At 37.5% G+C, this 18,430-nt stretch overlaps 2 protein-coding genes across 3 annotated transcripts; both read left to right on the top strand.

The window, feature by feature from the left end:
* Window positions 1–1,659: 1,659 nt before the first annotated feature.
* LOC126818142 (hyaluronidase conohyal-P1) lies at window positions 1,660–7,147 on the top strand. The gene is made up of 5 exons (XM_050545360.2): window positions 1,660–2,260; window positions 3,960–4,207; window positions 4,560–4,706; window positions 5,298–5,496; window positions 6,514–7,147. Exons 3-5 carry the CDS (start codon window positions 4,567–4,569, stop codon window positions 6,892–6,894), a joined length of 720 nt encoding a protein of 239 aa, XP_050401317.2. The 5' UTR covers window positions 1,660–2,260; window positions 3,960–4,207; window positions 4,560–4,566; the 3' UTR covers window positions 6,895–7,147.
* Window positions 7,148–8,777: 1,630 nt separating this feature from the next.
* LOC126818433 (inactive polypeptide N-acetylgalactosaminyltransferase-like protein 5) lies at window positions 8,778–17,863 on the top strand. Of its 2 annotated transcripts, XM_050545844.2 has the most exons (10): window positions 8,778–9,256; window positions 9,740–9,906; window positions 11,545–11,722; window positions 12,552–12,755; window positions 13,626–13,746; window positions 14,736–14,903; window positions 15,147–15,281; window positions 15,523–15,627; window positions 16,042–16,176; window positions 17,270–17,863. In XM_050545844.2, the coding sequence occupies exons 1-10, from the start codon at window positions 8,901–8,903 to the stop codon at window positions 17,393–17,395; spliced, it is 1,695 nt and encodes a 564-aa protein (XP_050401801.2). In that variant the 5' UTR covers window positions 8,778–8,900; the 3' UTR covers window positions 17,396–17,863. The 2 variants fall into 2 exon arrangements, with proteins under 2 accessions (XP_050401801.2, XP_050401803.1); XM_050545846.2 differs by lacking the exon at window positions 15,523–15,627.
* Window positions 17,864–18,430: the final 567 nt, after the last annotated feature.

Raw genomic sequence — 18,430 nt, forward strand, 5'->3', positions numbered from 1 at the left:
TGTATCAGATGAACTATCAGACAATACCCTTAATTGGGTGTAAGCTGAATTCCACTAGGAATAAATCTAACAATATCAGACCTAAAATGAAACAAAGTATAAAATTTGACATACAACAATGAATGACAAATGAGAGAAGAATTAAAAGCCTATGTCTACGCGCCAAATTGAAAATAAGATGAAATTAGATTTAGATTGTTCTATCTCCAAGGCTACACTAATCAGAGTGTTTTTGGTATATTTTAATGTTTTAATTGTTTCTACCTTTACAATTTTAGTGATATAGTTTGTAGTTTTCAAATGTACTCACTCTTTCTTGTTCATAACATCATCTTCTTCATCATCCTTCATCATCCTTTAAAATGACCTTAGACAGGTTAAGCCTAGCAGACACCATTTTGGAAAATGATCACGTGACTGTTATTGGGCAGTGTCATTGGATATCGGACATAGAACATTATAACTCTAAATTTTGCTTTCATTAATGAGATAGGACAATAAAATTATGTGATTTACTCCTATAATTCTTTAAAATATGTGCTGGTAATTTGTTTTCTGTAAAATATTGAAGTTATTTTAATTACTGGTTATAATAACTCCATTTCTCCTAAAAGTGGAGATAGAACACTTTAATTCTGAGGTGACGCAATATGAATTAATAGAAAATTTTCATTCATTTTAATTTCATTTTAAATACGCTACTTAGACTATTTAAAATTGCAAGTAGAGAACCTTGTAATTATGAATGGCCGTATCAATTTTGTTAAAACACCACTTGATTAAGTTTACTAATAATTGTAGATAACGAAAGTTGTTTCACTACATTAATATAGTACATTGGACTGGGAATGTTTAATTATTCCTACCAGTATAAAATTAATTATTTTTAAGATGTTAAGTTTGCCAGGTAAAACTAAAGGCATCCAATCGTATCTAAAAACAAACACATCATGATCAGTATAGGTTATTTTAGCTACGTTCTCGTAGCTCGAGATTACTGGCCTTAGCAATCCTGCAATTATTAATGCTACAAGTTCCATAAACTTATGAGACCTGTTTTGTATGCTGTTTTTGTCTGTATACGTGCAGATTTTTGTTAGGTCGAGCGCCCGTAAAATTCGGTATTTTGTCTGTCAGTCCTAAAAATATGTTTTTAAAACCATTGACATAATCGACGAATACTTGTTTAAATTTAACATTCCATTAATATATTGATTTGATATTTGTTTATTTGGTGCAATGTCTATTTTCTGTCTTGTCCGCAGGTTTATCTTGTAGATTTTTGTTTTACGTGCAGTGCGGTCCTCTTGGACTTACTATTAATGTCAATAGTGTCTATCATTCATTTTTTTAAAAAAGAAATGCGAAGTGATATATTTATATTTTTTTACTTTACGCAAGCTCTATAAACAGGTAAAGAGAAATATATGGCTAGATTGCAGCAGCTAACCACGCTATTATCAATGTTATCTTCATTACATTATAGATAAACTATCTTATTAAATTATATCAAACGTAAGCTGAGATAAAGTAATGGGTGAACCATATATAAACAAATGTGATTAAGGGTTTAGGAATATATTCATCCAGGGGGTAGCCGATTTATATAGTCATAAATATTGTTTATTTGTTGATAGACGTCGGTATGGTTAAGGCAAAGTTTTGTTTGATTTGTTTTTATATAGGACTAATACACGTTCAGACAAACAAGGAGCCATCTTCTCGCGATGTCATAAAACTTGAAACATATGAGACTGCTGTTAATATTGAAATCCAGAACCATGCCGGACAGAGGAGAGATCTTGTATATCCTGACAACGAGTCAACGGATTTAAACACTGGAATTACTGGGTTATCTTCTTTCGCCAGGAGAAAACATAAGCATCATTTTGATCGGAGAAACAGCCTTTTGAGAAAAAATAATGAACGGGAAAACTTTAGAATCAATTTGAAAAGGAAACGTCAGAATTTACATTTGAAAACGAAAGAAGAGTTCAATAAAAAAGAAAACCAAACAAAGCGTCAACCAAAAGGGTGTACTGGACCAAGACTTGTTCCAACAAAACCGTTCGTTGTTGTCTGGAACGTGCCCTCGATTGGTTGTGATAAACGGGGCATCCATTTTGATTTTTCAGATTTTGGAATAACGGCGAATCCCGGTGATCAGTTTTTTGGAAAGGAAAATGTTATATTTTATAACATTGGAATTTTTCCTCGAATAAATAAAGATGGAAGTTTGGTAAATGGTGGTGTTCCACAAGTAAGTATAAGTTCGGCAAACAATGGTCCTTAGTAGATTCTATATTTTACGTCCGACTCTGATATATATTTATATACAAACTGATTGAATTTTTATTTCTGATCAAAAACAATAGAACCACTAATTATTTACAAACAAATAAACCCAATAGGATTGATTGTAACGGTGTGTTCCCACTTAGCCGGCAGATTGATCTTAAAACTATAGTCTGTTTAAAAGTAGTCACTCAAGAACTGTTCACTAGTGTTCAGCGTTAATGAGCTCTTAATCCCTCTTAATAAAATTAAGTAAGACGTTTAATACCATTTAATTTTAATTTTTAAGTGTAAATCGGTATGGAAAAAATATTTCCTATTTAGTGGGGCTGTAAAATGATTGTTATGTTGTAAGGCATTTATTTATAAATTATATAATGCTATTTAATAAAAGTTAAATGTGTAAATTGTAATGCATTTTTATATGTGTAAATCATTTAATGTTATTTAATAAAAATTTGTTAAAATCAATATATTTTTATATGTGTAAGCTATTTAAGGTTATTTAATAAAAGTTAAATTTGTTAAAATCAATACAGTTTTAGTCTTAAAAAAGATATGGACTATAGTTTATAACACCATTGTTCTAGGATTAACTCTGGAGTAGCGGCAAAATTTGACATCAAAGCCTGCCGGCTAAGTGGGAACACCCCGATTGTAACTGACTCGATACCTTTTAGTTACAAAATATTGCACCTTAAAATGACTAGATAAGTTTGATTCCGATCAAAAATAACGTAAATTTTCACCGAAGACAGATTGTCATCCCTCAAAACAAACATGTAAATTCTAATGAAATGGACGATTTTATTTTTGATCGGAATCAAAGTGATCTAGTCATTTTAAGGTCCCTTATTTTGTGAACAAGTCCAATTTTGCTTAATCTTTCCAAACAAGTATTTAATCATAAAGCAGTGGTTCTCAACCTTTTTTGCCAACGGCACACCTTGGAACACATGAAAAGATAGCGACACACCTTGCTAAATATATATGAAAAATATTTGAATTTTATGGCAAGTCATAGACAACTGTAGACACTCTAGACACAGATTAGTCATAGACATATAGAATGACTTAAACTAAATAAAGAAAATCACAGCTATGAACTTGCGAGTAGACACCAGTGAATACTCAATTGGGATCACATGGTTTTTCGCATTTTCTTAGGAAATCTCGTGGCACACTGGTTGAGAATCACTGATGTAAAGGTTGCTCCATCACTAATCTAAATGGCACACCACAGTAAGCCAAATTATTTTTGACCTAAATCAGAGGCATAGCTCCTTTATTTTTGATATCGATACAAGTAATATTATGTAACTCTGTACTCCGAATATGCCCAATAACAATAACTAATAAAGAAAAATACACATACAACAGATGCAGTATCAGTTTAAGGTTGAAAAGAATAATAACAGTTGTTACGCATTCTTGAGGGGATTAACATACGAACAGGCAATGAACAAACCGGTAGCAATTGGTAATTCCCCCACGAATAAGGGAAACCTGGTACCAAGTCAAAGCTCAAGAATGACATCGGACAAAACCAAAACCACTATATTATTTATATCAATGTAAAATACATTTCAAGTAACTGAATTTCTAAAAAAAAAATTAATTATCTACCAGAACATGACTGAATGATTTGCTTTCTTCCATTTAAGCAAGGAGATTTGGCTTCACATTTAGCTAAAGTTGTAACTGACACCGCACGCTCAATACCAGACGTAGGATTTACTGGAGCTGGCGTTCTTGACTTCGAATCATGGCGTCCGAAATGGGAAACAGATTATTCCGGATTAAGAATTTATCAAGCCAAATCAATCAACTTAGTTAAACAACAACATCCAACATGGACAAATAATACTCAAATTTTTGCAGAAGCAATCAAACAATTTGAAACGGGGGCCAAGTGAGTATGTCTTCTCTTAAAATAAACACAATTTAATATTGGCATTGATTTATAAAAATATTCATTTTGTTCTTAAAATAAAGCTTACTAACATATAATTTAAAAATAAAAATGGTATCGAAAATCAAGCCTCACTGGAAAGGCAAGCGCGGAACAAGGTAAGGAAGAGGGGCCGCGGGGATCGCAACCGAACCCTTAAAAATTCAAATCCAATTTGGAAGGTATCTCAATGAAATCATTAACAAAATATTTACTGTATAAATGGCCACGAGAAGGGCAAGTTGCTTTAATTTTTTTGCACTGTTTATATAGCTACGGACCATAACAGATTCTAACCTTGTTTTGTTTTCAGGGAATTCATGCTGGGTACTTTAGATAAGGTTAGACAACTACGTCCATCGGGATATTTTGGTTATTATGGTTATCCCCGTTGTTGGGGAGTTCCTACAGCTGCTGAAATAGTCTGTCCTGCTGCTGTTACTACACGAATTAATGACGAGTAAGAGCTATGTCTTAATGTAGCACCATGGGTCTTCTGTCAGACGTGGAGAGCGGAGGACATGCTAAAACCGGTCGCCACCTTCGGCGTATGACCCATGCATCTTTTCTTACTACATATCTTAGCCTTGTGATCGTCTAGTATTTTCACTTGTCGTCTTTGCTTCCACTTCACGTTATGTATTTACTTCTCATTCCCACGGAACCAGCTAATGTTTACCAAATTATAACTTTTTTATATATAACAATCTGTCATTCATTCACTAATTTGATTTAAGTACATATGTTTGAATCCCACAACTTGCTAATGACATTAATTAATACAATATAATGCCACCATGTTTCTCTATTCCTTGTCTATAAATTTGAAAACAATGTCGCAATGACAATATTTCTACATTAACAGTACATTGGATTCTTAGAGTATAATATCATACTAGGACAGGTCTGGTGCCGTCCAGTAATATATCGAGAGAGGTAAATGAAACCGCATGATTTGAGATGCTTAACATAAATATTTGTCTTATGAGTATAACTATTTGTTTTACGAGTAGAATTTCCAACTTATAAATTTATGAAAAATTAATTTTAGTTTGGGATGGTTATTTACTGGCAGTAGTGGTCTGTATCCTAGGATATACTTCAACCCGGCGGTTAATCATACAAGCGTACATAACGCCATACGACGAATCCTAAATGAAACAGCAAGAGTACAGGCCAAATTTTCTGGACTAAATACACCTATTCTACCGTACGCCATATTCCAGAGTGGAAATCATTTCTTTGATCAGGTATTCATATTATCTATATTACGTGAAATCTGAACGAATCAATCGCAGCCAGACGCCTGTTTCACGAAATTTTAACTAAGATAAAAATCCAAATTTTAGTAATTTAATTGAATAATATTAGATTGATTTTAGTGCCTAGCTAATCAAAATTGAAGTATCTACTAAAATTTGGATTTTATCTTTAGTTAAGATTTCGAGAAACAGGGCCCAGACTGTTGACTGCACCAGACATGAAGCTTATCATTATTGTAATAATAAACAGTGGTAGACATTGTAACATATTTTTTACTGGGACTAGTTCAAGCGCTATAAACTCATCTTGTTGTTGTCGCTATTGGTGGCGACGCTCTTCGACAAACGCATAAGGTTCCGCCAATTCAAGTAAAATCGACAAGAAGCTTGACATGCTTGTTCCTTGGACAATTGCGCATATCGATTTGACTTTGATTTTTGACATGACTAAACAATTCCAAGATAACACACCAGATCAACCTAATTCTTTACTTGTATTTTGACTTATGTCAAACTGGTTTAGCCCCTTTAAAATGTCAGGAAATATACTGTTCGGCCGGAAAACAGACTCTTTGGTGGTTTAAATGTTAGCCGTATTTGGTGTGTTGGTTTATACAAAGGCAACAATAGCGTTAATGTCCCCAGTTGCGATATGTCCATCTCTTTAAAACTTTCTAATTTAAAGGCACAGCAATCCAGATTGTTACATGAAATCCCAAAAGATGTACTGTTTTAATGTAAAGACTCTTATTAAGCACACCCGAATATTATTTTTTATGAAAAATGCGTGGACTGGTTTATAAAGAAAAAGGTAGAATTGCTATTAATTTATTTGTCGAAAACACATAAAGATGGCGGTGTGAAATCAATAGAAACCATTGTAACGTTTTAGTGATTATAGCTTGCTTTGAACCAGTATGCTTTTTAAATAAAATAACCTTTTCTGTTAGGACTGTAATATGTATATTAGTTAATTTTGAAATCCCCTTTCTTTTTTATTTTCAGAGCGATCTTGATCTTGCTATTAGGGAACCGGCTGATATGGGAGCGGCTGGGGTCGTGTTTTGGGGAAGCAGTGCTATGTTCCATTTGCACGATGAGTGCCTAAACATGCAGAAGTATATTAAAGACGTACTTGGTCCATACGTAAAATCAACCGAAACGTTTTTTGAACAGTGCAGTCAGAAAAACTGCAATAGTAATGGAAGGTGTGTCCGAAAGGACTACGAGGCGTTAGCACAACTTAACCTTAAGGAAAATGGGACAGATGACGAATGTAGACGTAATATGAATTCAATAAACGAAGAACAGCAGAAAAACGAGTTTTCAGACGCTTATATATGCAGATGTTTTCAAGGTTGGAGCGGACCCAATTGTTCATCTTAAAGTTTGATATTAAAACTTAAAACTAAATTCTTTACATTTTTAATTTAAAACAAAATGAAAAACGTTTATTTTAGATTTTAAAGTCAATAAAACATTTGCTAAAATCTATCGGGGATCGGCTTATGTGTCCTTGGAATTATTCCTCGGCGATTTTGCCAGATGTACAGAGCTTGGGCATACACGACGGATACAAATTAATGTTGTTGAATGTATTTATTGGATTTTATTAACAGTCATAAACAAATAAAATAGAATGCCAGCAAAAATTGTAAATATAATGTGAATAAATCGATATGTTGTTAAAAGATAGCCTCGCAATGCGTGGAAATATGTGTGGACTGCAGCTCATGCTAGGTTCCCACTGTCGTGCGATGCGTTACGATGCGATTGTCCCTATTCAGTCCACGATCTGCTACGTGCAGATACGTTCGGATACGTTTCGACAACGATCAACAATATGCCTTCGACTTACCTCAATATGATAGGATCACCACGATTACTCCGCGTTTAAAACCATGATTTCAGTCGTAGCACAAATGATGATAGTGGGAACCTAGCATTATCCGGAAAGAGAACTTGGATGTTGAGCAAATTTGATAACCCCGCAGAACGCTTTATATCGATAAGGGTAATTCTCTCATGACCCCAATGCTTCCCATCAAATTCGAAAGAAATCCGTTAAAGAGTATAGCCTATTTCGCGTTCACAAGGTTTTTGACAAAGGGGGATAACTCCGGACCGGAAATTCGCAGAATATCGATTGGGTTCGTCCCCTTCTTCCAAATGCTTCAGAGCGTTTTCGGCAAAGGGGATAGGATAACTCCTGAAAGAAAAGTCGCGGAATCTAACAACTATAAGGTTTATAACACAACACAGTTCTATGGATAACAATCACTATATTATATACACACAAAGTTTCGACAAGTATTCACTGGTCGTTATGAAGCATACAAATTACAAATGAGGAAAAATTCTTGTCGAAACGTCGTGTGTATATAATATACTGATTGTTATCCATAGAACTGTGTTGTGTTATATTATGTTCAGTCGCTAAATGCCATTCAAAGATTATATCAGACAACTATAAGGTTTTATAAGGCAATAACAAACACTAGACTGTGAATTTCGATAGATTTTTCTAAACTACCCGCTTAACAATTCCTGGGGGTTTATTTCTAAAAATATCAAAATATCCGATCCGTATAGTACTGAGTACTTAGTACTGAGTATTCCCCTTGTCAGTGATGCAGGACGGAGGGCCTGACAAGGACAGCTGTCTAGTCATTCGGATGAGACGAAAAACCGAGGTCCCGTGTACACATTGGCGTGCACGTAAAAGATCCCTTGACAGTTGGAATTCGATATAAGAGTAGGCCGTAGTGCCGCTGTCCGGGCAAAATTTCCCTCATAGCACACTGTATGGCGTATGCCCGTCTTCATTAGCCCAGTTCGGAGCAAAACAGTAGGACGTTAAACCCCATTTCATTTCATTTCATTTCATAGTACTGAGTACTTTTGTTAACAGACTGGCAGTCAAACCGGTGACAACATACTCGCAACCCTCACAAATTGTAGGCGTATAATAATAATTTAAATGATGTTTAGGGATTTACTTTGTCTTTTTTAGAAGCTGAATACGTGAAACTGTTAAAATGGTTTACGTTGCTCGGTATTTTGAAATGTTTATCTCTTTGGAAGCAAACATGTTATCGAAATACTACAAATTTTACTGAGCTATATTTGTGGCCGGACTAACACACGTGAGGGTCAGGTGTTCAACAAAGAAGTTTTCATGTTTGCTTAAAGTTTCTCCCTTAAACGCATAGAGCCAACCTTATCCAAATTTGATTTCACATGTACACAAGAACTCGAAAACATTATTATAGCGTTCTCCTTTACTCCAAGTTTTAAACATGAATTAACGTTGTCTGTCTTGTCTGTTCGCAACAGTTTCTGTGCATTGTAACTTGAATGATATATATACTGTATATCAATGCAAACAGGATATGTACACATTACATGTTTTTAGCATTTGGAATGGAATATGGACTTTTATATCAAGAATGAAATTATGGGAACGGTATGTGACTATAGCAGTGACCAGTGTATTCGGGATTTTCATATTTTATGTAACCCTTTTAAAAAAGGAACAGGCCATTATAAGATGCCCTTACTTCTCCAGCTCTAAACCAATCCGGATTAATGATTTGGCATTTTTAATTGATCGGAAAGAAAACATTAAAATTACTGATGGCAATGGAAAAACGCCAGAGTTGACAACTGGTGGGTTTGTCGAACAAGATTTAATATTAAGTGATGTTATCCCAGTCAATAGAAATGTTCCTGATTCCAGACATGAAAGGTTTTGTATAAATTTTAATCTTCCTTTGTCAGTGTAAAACATTTCTGGTGTGGAGTAAATAGCGAGGGTTTTTACAAGACAATGATATTCGGCTCCTTGACATCCATGACTATAACCCATCACTGTTTTGAGCTAATCGATAGTTAGTTTGATGTAACGAAACCGTATAGGCCAAAGCGGCGCCTGTCATGATCTTCCGTCTGAGTTTTTTTGATCCAAGGGTTGTACGTGACAAGGTAACATGCTTAACATTGTGGGTCTCCCCTCACCCTCAACTTCCAAAGATCCCAACGTACAAGAGAATTATTGACAAACATATATACCGTGCTAGCCCCTAAAGACGGACGTGAGTGGACATTTTAACCAGTTAATTACCCCCCCCCCCCCTCCCAGTGCGAAGGCGTGATTGGCTTCAATAAAATCGGGGTGGACATCTGTTTCATAATACAATTTGATGATTTAATATTTACATTATTGTTACAGGTGTAAAGAAAAGGATTATGATTTGAGCAATGAAACGGTATCTATAATAATTGGTGTATATAATGAATGGCCATCAATTTTACTCCGTACTATATATAGTATTATTACAAGGACCACGATTCATTTTATTAAAGAAATTATCATCATAGATGATGCCAGTACTTCAGGTAAATTCAAACAAAATTTTGAAAACACTTAAAAGAAAAAAAAAAATATTGAAAAAATCCCCACGCTCTAAAATAAAGTCTACATACAGTTTGTGTGTTCTTTCTTTGCCAGGGGAGACGTTGGCTCGCTTGTCTGGGGGTCGCGTGTTCGATCCCTGCATTGGCTGAGAACGTTCATCGGGATTTTCCGACGTGGTTTCCTCTTGTCAGTGGTGCAGAACGGAGGGCCTGACAAGGACAGTTGTCTAGTCGTTCGGATGGTACGAAAAGCCGAGGTCCCGTGTATACATTGGCGTGCAAGTAAAAGATCTCTTGGCAGTTGGAATTCGATATAAGAGTAGGTCGGAGCGTCGTTGTCCGGGCAAAATTTCACTCATAGCACACTGTATGGGGTATGCCCGTCTTCATTAGCCCAGGCGGGGCAGAATAGTAGGACGTTAAACCCCATTTTCATTTCATTTCATTTCTTTCCAAGGACAGTATCCTTACATTGATTTAATAATTGTCACTTCATAAAACATTCGAATAACCAAACAACTATATTCATTGCCAGAAATAGCCAATATCTTATCTTATATATACTAATATTTGTGACTGTCGTTTGTCTGTCTGTTTGTCTGTTTGTCTGTTTGTCTGTCTGTCTGTCTGTCTGTTCGGGGTTGGCGGCTACACTAAGTCTGTCCCGAGTCTGAAATTTGGGGTATAGGGGTAGCTCTGACCGGCCACTTCCGGTTTCGGAGTTATGACCCCCGAGCGAAGCCGGATATCCTGCTAGTCTATCTATCTATATATTTGTGACTGTCGTTTGTCTGTCTGTCTGTCTGTCTGTTCGGGGTTGGCGGCTACACTAGGTCTGCCCCGAGTCTGAAATTTGGGGTATAGGGGTAGCTCGGACCGGGGAGTAACATAGGCCAGGTGGCATTAGTCTACCACTTCCGGTTTCGGAGTTATGACCCCCGAGCGAAGCCGGTCTGTTCGGGGTTGGCGGCTACACTAGGTCTGCCCCGAGTTAGAAATTTGGGGTATAGGGGTAGCTCGGACCGGGGAGAAACATAGGCCAGGTGGCGTTAGTCTACCACTTCCGGTTTCGGAGTTATGACCCCCGAGCGAAGTCTGTCTGTTCGGGTTTGGCGGCTACATCTGCCCCGAGTCTGAAATTTAGGGTATAGGGGTAGCTCGGACCGGGGAGTAACATAGGCCAGGTGGCGTTAGTCTACCCCTTCCGGTTTCTGAGTTATGATCCCCGAGCGAAGCCGGTCTGTTCGGGGTTGGCGGCTACACTAGCCCTGCCCCGAGTCTGAAATTTGGGGTATTGGGGTAGCTCGGACCTGGGAGTAACATAGGCCAGGTGGCGTTAGTCTACCACTTCCGGTTTCGGAGTTATGACCCCCGAGTGAAGCCGGGTATCCTGCTAGTAATACATAAAGCTGCCACAATGCGGCCACTTATTTTGTAACAAGACGAATTGCACCGAGTCAAACTAGGAGCAGTCATCACACGATGGTACACGGGGCAATAGGCGGGAAAGAAGAATGTCTTGCTCCCAAATTAGCTTTAAATTTAAAAAAATATTAACGAATGTCAAATCGCGCAACCTGTTTGAACATCTTTTATTATAATATTTGCTATTCTATATAGATTTTATGAGGTATGATTTAGCTAGATGTATTGAGGAGCTGTTTTCAAATGAATTAATCAAGTTAATTAGAGTAGAAGACAGGGCGGGAATATTACAAGCAAAACAAACTGGTCTTCAGCATGCCACAGCGGACATCGTAGTCTTCTTAGATTGTTGTGTAGAAGTCAACCACCAATGGTAAGGTGCCATTTGACAAGTTATGCAGTTTTGGGGGAACACTGATATTATTATGAAAGTCTAGATATTATTAGATGAACAAGATATTTTTTTTCCCGAAGGAACAATTTCGCTGATAGTCCAAGCTCCCGTTCAATTTAACTATTAGGCGAGATGGGTGTCGTGAACGAGGCATAATATTCTTATCACTTCCTAGCTTCAATAAGGTTCACATTGCTAACACCTTTTGTTCTACTTTACGAAGCAGATGCGGTATGTATTTATCGGCCTTTCTTTGAATTCGATCCCCTGCAAAGAAAATGAAACGGGGTTTAACGTCCTATTTTTTTCTGCCCCATATCCGGTCTAATGAGGAAACTTTTGTTCGGGCAGCAGTGGTACGGCCTTTTCTAATTCCAGCTGTCAAGGGTTCTTATTTGTGCACGGCAGGGGGTACACTGGACCTCAGGTTTTCGTCCCACCCGAGGGACTAGACGTTCCTTGCCAGATTCTCCGCCTTGCACTACTGGCAAAGGGTAACCATGCCGAAAATGAAGAGGAACTTTCTCGGCCATCATCGGTATCGAACACTGGACCTCCAGGTTAACGAACCCGCGCCTTACTCACTAAAGCACCTTGGCTCGCTCTGAAAAAGACTCATCTGTGAACACAGGAATGTGGTTATACTGTAATTGTATGCATAATTTGTTTTAAGTTTCCATCCAAGTCTTCAAAATGCTTGTCTAAGGCCAGTACTTGGTTTTTCGATAATTGATGTTGGAACATGATCGTATATACATTAAGTAGATTAATTTTGTTGTTGGAAGTAATAATACCTGTTTAAATTTAGGTTGGAACCGCTTATACACGAAATACAGCAGAACCGAAACACTGTGGCTTTGAGTGTAATAGACACCATAAATTCTACTACATTTGAATACAGTTGGCAAGAAGATTTCCCGCAGCAACAATATGGTTTTGATTGGTCTCTATCTACATTCATAATACCATATAGGAAAGATACACCTGAGCAGGATATCACCCAGCCATATCCGTAAGTAGAGACTATATCACTTCAAAAAGGTCATTCTATACATGTAATTAAAATTTAAAATTAACTGAAAGAGACGTCTAAAAACTGTTTTGTCGCCGAAAATACATTTTTCTCCCCCAGTTACCCCCCCCCCCCAAATAAATGTTCATTTTGCCGGATATATCGATATTCAATGTTTCACGGTACAGATCTAGAGTGTTGGTTAAATAAGGAAGACCAATGTTTAGTTTGACTGGTGTCTTTCCTTAAAGTTGCAATTTCACCTTTTTAAGTTATATTTTTTAAATTTATTAAAATAAAGCCTTAAAATAGATGATATCTATAAACAGTCCTACCTTGTTAAAGAATAATCCTATTAATCCTATAATTCACTATTGCCAGTTGAGAAATTGGCAAAAATATCATTTTCATCTTCAAATTCAAACGTTTGAGATAGCTACTCCATGGTGGAGAATAGAAAACAAGGGAGGTAATTGGGAGGTAATTGTGTTATTATTTCCGGTGTAAACGAGTTTTAAGTGTGAGAATGATACCTATGATCGTATAATAGTGAGTTGACAACCTATATATTGAGCAAAAGACATATAAATAATTATGTTTTGACTTTCTTAGAAAATATGAAATTGTAAATTTAACATAGAAAGGTTTATATGGGTTGTTACAGAAACATTTTAAACTTGCATGATTTTGTCTATGAATAGCAAGTAAACAATATGGTCTTTAATTTCCATACCTAAACCGGTCTTGATCAACATAATATTATGTACCCGGTATATTAGTCTAGGGCTAGTTCATGGACTCCATGGACAACTTTTTTTCTGGTGGGAGCATTCATTGTCACATTTTAAAAATGGTTTAACTTTTGTACAGAGGAATAATAATGACAGGAACCAGTTTTGCTGTGGACAGGAAGTTTTACTACCATCTTGGAGAGTTTGACGTGGGTATGCATTCATCGGGAGGAAGTCAATATATAGAACTGTCCTGGAGGGTAATATGTTATATCGTAATAATTTTGGTATTGATTGGTGTTCATAGGTGCAAAAATCTTCTCATGCAAATGGAACGACATCAGTAAAACTTAACGGAAACAGTGAAAATCGATCACTTTTTTATACACCCACACATTCAGGCCTGTAGCGAGGAAGTGGGGGTCGGGGGGGGGGGGGCTGCCTCACTTCTCCGCGTTCCATAAAGCCGAGTGACATTGGTTGGGCGCCCCGCCAATCTCGTAGTGGGCGCCCAACCAATGTCACTTGGCGGAACGCCTCGCCAATCATGTCCTTATATGAGACGCCCCCCAAATGGTGAGAGGTCCCATAATGATTCACACGATTTACCACAATTTGATTGATGGGGCGCCCACAACGGCATGATATGTGGGGTGCCTTAATATCGCAAATTTAGCCTCAAAATTGAAATTTTTCGTCATTTTCATATTTCCTCTGCTCAGGCGCAAACCCTATTTCCAAAATTTTCTGGGGGGAGAGCACCCTAAACCCTTCTCCGAAGTGAGGCGCGTCCATCGCCGTGGACCGTGAAGTGTAGGTACATCGGCTCCCCCGTAAGCCCTTGCCCCACTCCCCCCGCTAGCTACGGGCCCGCGTACATTGTCGTCGCCTCAACACAAAATTCGGGACTAACATGGTTCAATTTTATTTCAATAATTCGCTAGCGCGTAGGGGTCTTTAGCAGTGGAGGAAACCGGAGGACCCGGAGAAAACCTACGACCCTTCTCCTTGTGACGTACAAGCGAGGAATCGAAACCACGCCACTAGACTCAATAACAGACCTTATGACCTTATGATCAAACGCGCACAGGTTACCCATTCACCCCACCCCCTGCGCAAAGTGTGGGCGTATGGCAACCGCTTTGCTATTTCTTTTTTATTTCCGTATATAGTGCGATATGTAAAGATATAAAATTTAGGACTATGACTTCACATGCCTGTGCGACTTGGTATCTTTTTTTTATTAAAGGTTTGGTTGTGTGGCGGTCGCCTTGTTCACGTTCCTTGTTCTAAAATTGGACATATTCCAAACCAGGAGGATACTACTCTGGACTTGTATAATTATAAAAGAGCAATCGAAGTTTGGATGGAACCAAATTTAAAACAGTTTGTTTATGATTTCTATAACAACCTGACGGTAAGTCAGTTTCAATAATTCAAATTCTACTAAAGCATGAATATTTATTATAATCAGGTTTGTACTTATAGGATACCGTCATCACAGCACAGCTGAATAAAGGGGAGGGGGGGGGGGGGCTTTACAAAATTTTGCTAATGTAAGTATACAGTTCTCTACGGTCGGTGTTTTACGTGTAGTGCGTTCCTCCTGCACTTACTAGAGTAGATAATTAACTGTCACAACTTTTATAATTCCTTTCAGGATCTGTATGCTGGCGATTTGAGTAAACAAATTTGGAAGAAATCCCGAATGAGTTGCCACCCCTTTCGTCGGTATTTAAGTAATATATGGCCAGGTTTACTGGTGTATAATGAGGATGTAGCTGCATGGGGGTCGGTAAGATATACGAGCATATACAAATTTCATTTTCATCAAATTAATCTGGCATTTGGTTTAATAATTTAATTAAGGTTTATAGTTTACTCTAGTTTAAACTAAGGTAATGTATTTTAGAAAATAATAAGATAGCTTAAGCCGTTCAATTCATGAATGGTTGTAGTCTGCGTATTAGAATTATTGATTATTCAGAATTTATTAAAAGTGGCAGTCATTCCCTTTTTCACTTTTTTTATAATAGGTCCAGAATATTTTGACAGGGCGTTGTCTCGATAACCATGGCTATTTATATGAAGGACCACAAGATTTATTTGCAGAAATTTGTCATTATAAATATTTAATACAGGTGGTTATATTGATTTATTATACTACTATGGCCTATGACAATTCTGTTTAAGCCCATAGCCCGCCTGGCAAGGAAAAGCGTTTAGTCGTTTAGGATGGGACGATAAACCAAGGTTCCGTGTACAGTTGTCATGCACGTAATAGACCATAAAGGCCATCGCTAAACAATAATAATACTGTGTTCTATTGATTTCACCTCATAACCTTTAAAGAACGCCCAAATTATATTTCATTTATGTCGATGAACATCGAGTTCAAGATGTTATCTAACCCTTATTTTTTAATCACAGACATATGCATTATTAGTTTAAAAAATACTTTTCAGTCTTTATTTTTGTTAAATGTAAATAAGGAAACTGGCTATTGATCTTCTAGCGCAATGGGGCTTTAAGGCATATACCTAAATGTATTTCAGGGCTTTTCTTTGACGAGAGATGGTGTTTTAATAACTACTTTACATTGTGTTAATGTGGCAGAATACTCCTCGAGTTCCAGACCAGTTTTAGAGAAATGTCTGCACGGGTCATTACAAAAATGGACACATGTGAAGGTAAAATGGATTGAAATGGGGTTTAACGTCCTACTGTTCTGCTCCGACTGGGCTGATGAAGTGTGCTTATATGACGGAAATTTGCCCGGACAGTGGTGCTACGGCCTACTCTTACGTCGCATTCAAACTGCCAAGGGATCTTTTACGTGCTCGCCAATGTGTACACGGGGCTTCGTTTTTTCCCATCCGAACGACTAGATAGCTACCGTATCAGATTCTCCGTCCTGCACCACTGACGGGGGGAATTCGGCAAAAGACTTAGCAGACACTATACTTTTCACTTGTGACTTGCAGTCGCAGACATTTCATCGGCGGTGATTTATTATGTTGGAATCTACCGGATGAAATACCTAGATTCGGTACTTTCAATACGCTGCTGGAATCAGAATGAAGAACTTAGTGTATTATACACGTGTCATATTTCCCATCAGAAAAAAGTGGGATAAATGAAATGGGGTTATGAACGTTCTACTTTTCTTCAACAAGCGGGTTAGTGAACAGGTCCGTAACTATCCTAAATGTCTTTTTAGTGTGTGTGTGTGTGTGTGTGTGGGGGGGGGGGCGAGGGCTTCTGGGGGCGCCGATGTAACTACACTTGACGGTCCAGGGCGAACGGCACCGTGGACACGCCTCCCTTTGGAGAAGGGTTTAGGATGAATTTGCGATATTAAGGCACTCCACAGATCACGCCGTTGTGGGCGACACGTCCATCAAGTTGTTGCGTTAATCGTGTGATACATTATGAAGCCATTTGAGGGGGGGGGGGGCACCTCATATATAACGACATGATTGGCGAGGCGCCCACGACGAGATTGGCGCGTTGGTCGTTGGCTTCTTTTTGCGACCAATGGAAAGGGTGCATTCGGCGCCCATTGGGATCAGCTAGCTTAGGGCCTAAACAAAGACTGACATAATATGAGGCAACTTACAGTGACGCTAGGTTTTCCGTCACTAGTCCAACCACGTTGGAAAATTCCGAGGTAAGCTACTTTCTGGAAAACACTGGGAACGAGCCCGAGACCACCAATCAAAAATAAACATTAAATTAAAACGACCGATTGTTTAATCAGCTAATATTTTTGTATATTTACAGAGAGGCCAGATAAAACATGTAAATAGTAAGCTATGTTTAGATTTAGATTATTGGGGACCTATTATGAAGACATGTCAATCAGATAAATTAACGCAACAGTGGATGTTTACCAAATATGAATATTGAATGAATTAACTCATTATGTACACACTTAATATAAAATCATACTGGAAAGAAATATTTACGGATGACACGATGGACAGCAAAATACTATATACCGTAATTCGAAAAGTTCGGAAAGATTCTATGTACAATTTAGAGATCGGGGCCCTTAAATTTTAAGAAATACTGCAACTTCATTGGATATATGCAAATTGGTTTTACTGGTCAGCCAATCGAATTGCAGTATTTCTTAAAATTTCGATTGTATCTTAGTTTATGTTTTCGCGAATAAGGGCCCTGGTATTAATAGTATACAATTACTATTTATTATGGACATTTTAAATTTTAAAATTGTTTTTAACTTTATATTTATGTCTATGCACGTGATTTGTATAAAGCTGTACTGTGTTTCCTACTTTGTTAAAATGTTTCTTTATATTTTTGAGCGCGCACGCTGTTCATTTGTGTATATAAAGACCATATCGATTCAAATTCTGTGTTTGGAATAATTTATGATCTTGCAGTTTAACTGCCGTCAACATTCTAGCTTATCAAGCTGGAAAGGGCGATTCTTGAGGACTCCTCATTGATATATTTCTGTTCTGTATTCAAAGAGGAGGTTTATTATTGAACAAATCCCGGATCAAACGCGACCTATGGAAAATAACCGTATAAAACTTCATTTATAGACAAGTATTAAAACTCCGTCTATCAAATATCTAAAGTAGCGACACCCAGCAATAGACAGAAATGAAATGCGGTTTAACGTCCTATTTTTTAAAAATGAAACGCGGTTTAACGTTCTACTTTTCTGCGCCGACTGAGCTAATAAAGACCGACATACGCCACGCAGTGTGCTATAACAAGGAACGAAATTTTTTTCCCCGACAGGGCAGCTACGATCTACTCTTTTTCGAATTACACCTGTCATGATTTCTTTTATGTGCACGTCTATGTTTACACGGGACCTCGTTTTTTTGTCACATCGGAATCACAAGGAAAATCCGCGCCGGAAGGAAAATATCGAGGAAATTTTCTTTGACAACACATGGAATAAAT

Source organism: Patella vulgata, chromosome 4, assembly GCF_932274485.2.
Source record: "Patella vulgata chromosome 4, xgPatVulg1.2, whole genome shotgun sequence".
In the NCBI taxonomy this organism is placed as follows: domain Eukaryota; kingdom Metazoa; phylum Mollusca; class Gastropoda; family Patellidae; genus Patella; species Patella vulgata.

Bases quoted from the DNA above. Each gene is read 5' to 3' on its own strand.
- LOC126818142 (XM_050545360.2), top strand. From the start codon at position 4,567: ATGCTGGGTACTTTAGATAAGGTTAGACAACTACGTCCATCGGGATAT. The intron at 4,707-5,297 runs GTAAGAGCTATG...AATTAATTTTAG, and splicing joins ACTACACGAATTAATGACGA to TTTGGGATGGTTATTTACTG. The intron at 5,497-6,513 runs GTATTCATATTA...TTTTATTTTCAG, and splicing joins GAAATCATTTCTTTGATCAG to AGCGATCTTGATCTTGCTAT.
- LOC126818433 (XM_050545844.2), top strand. From the start codon at position 8,901: ATGTACACATTACATGTTTTTAGCATTTGGAATGGAATATGGACTTTT. The intron at 11,723-12,551 runs GTAAGGTGCCAT...GTTTAAATTTAG, and splicing joins GTAGAAGTCAACCACCAATG to GTTGGAACCGCTTATACACG. The intron at 12,756-13,625 runs GTAAGTAGAGAC...ACTTTTGTACAG, and splicing joins GATATCACCCAGCCATATCC to AGGAATAATAATGACAGGAA.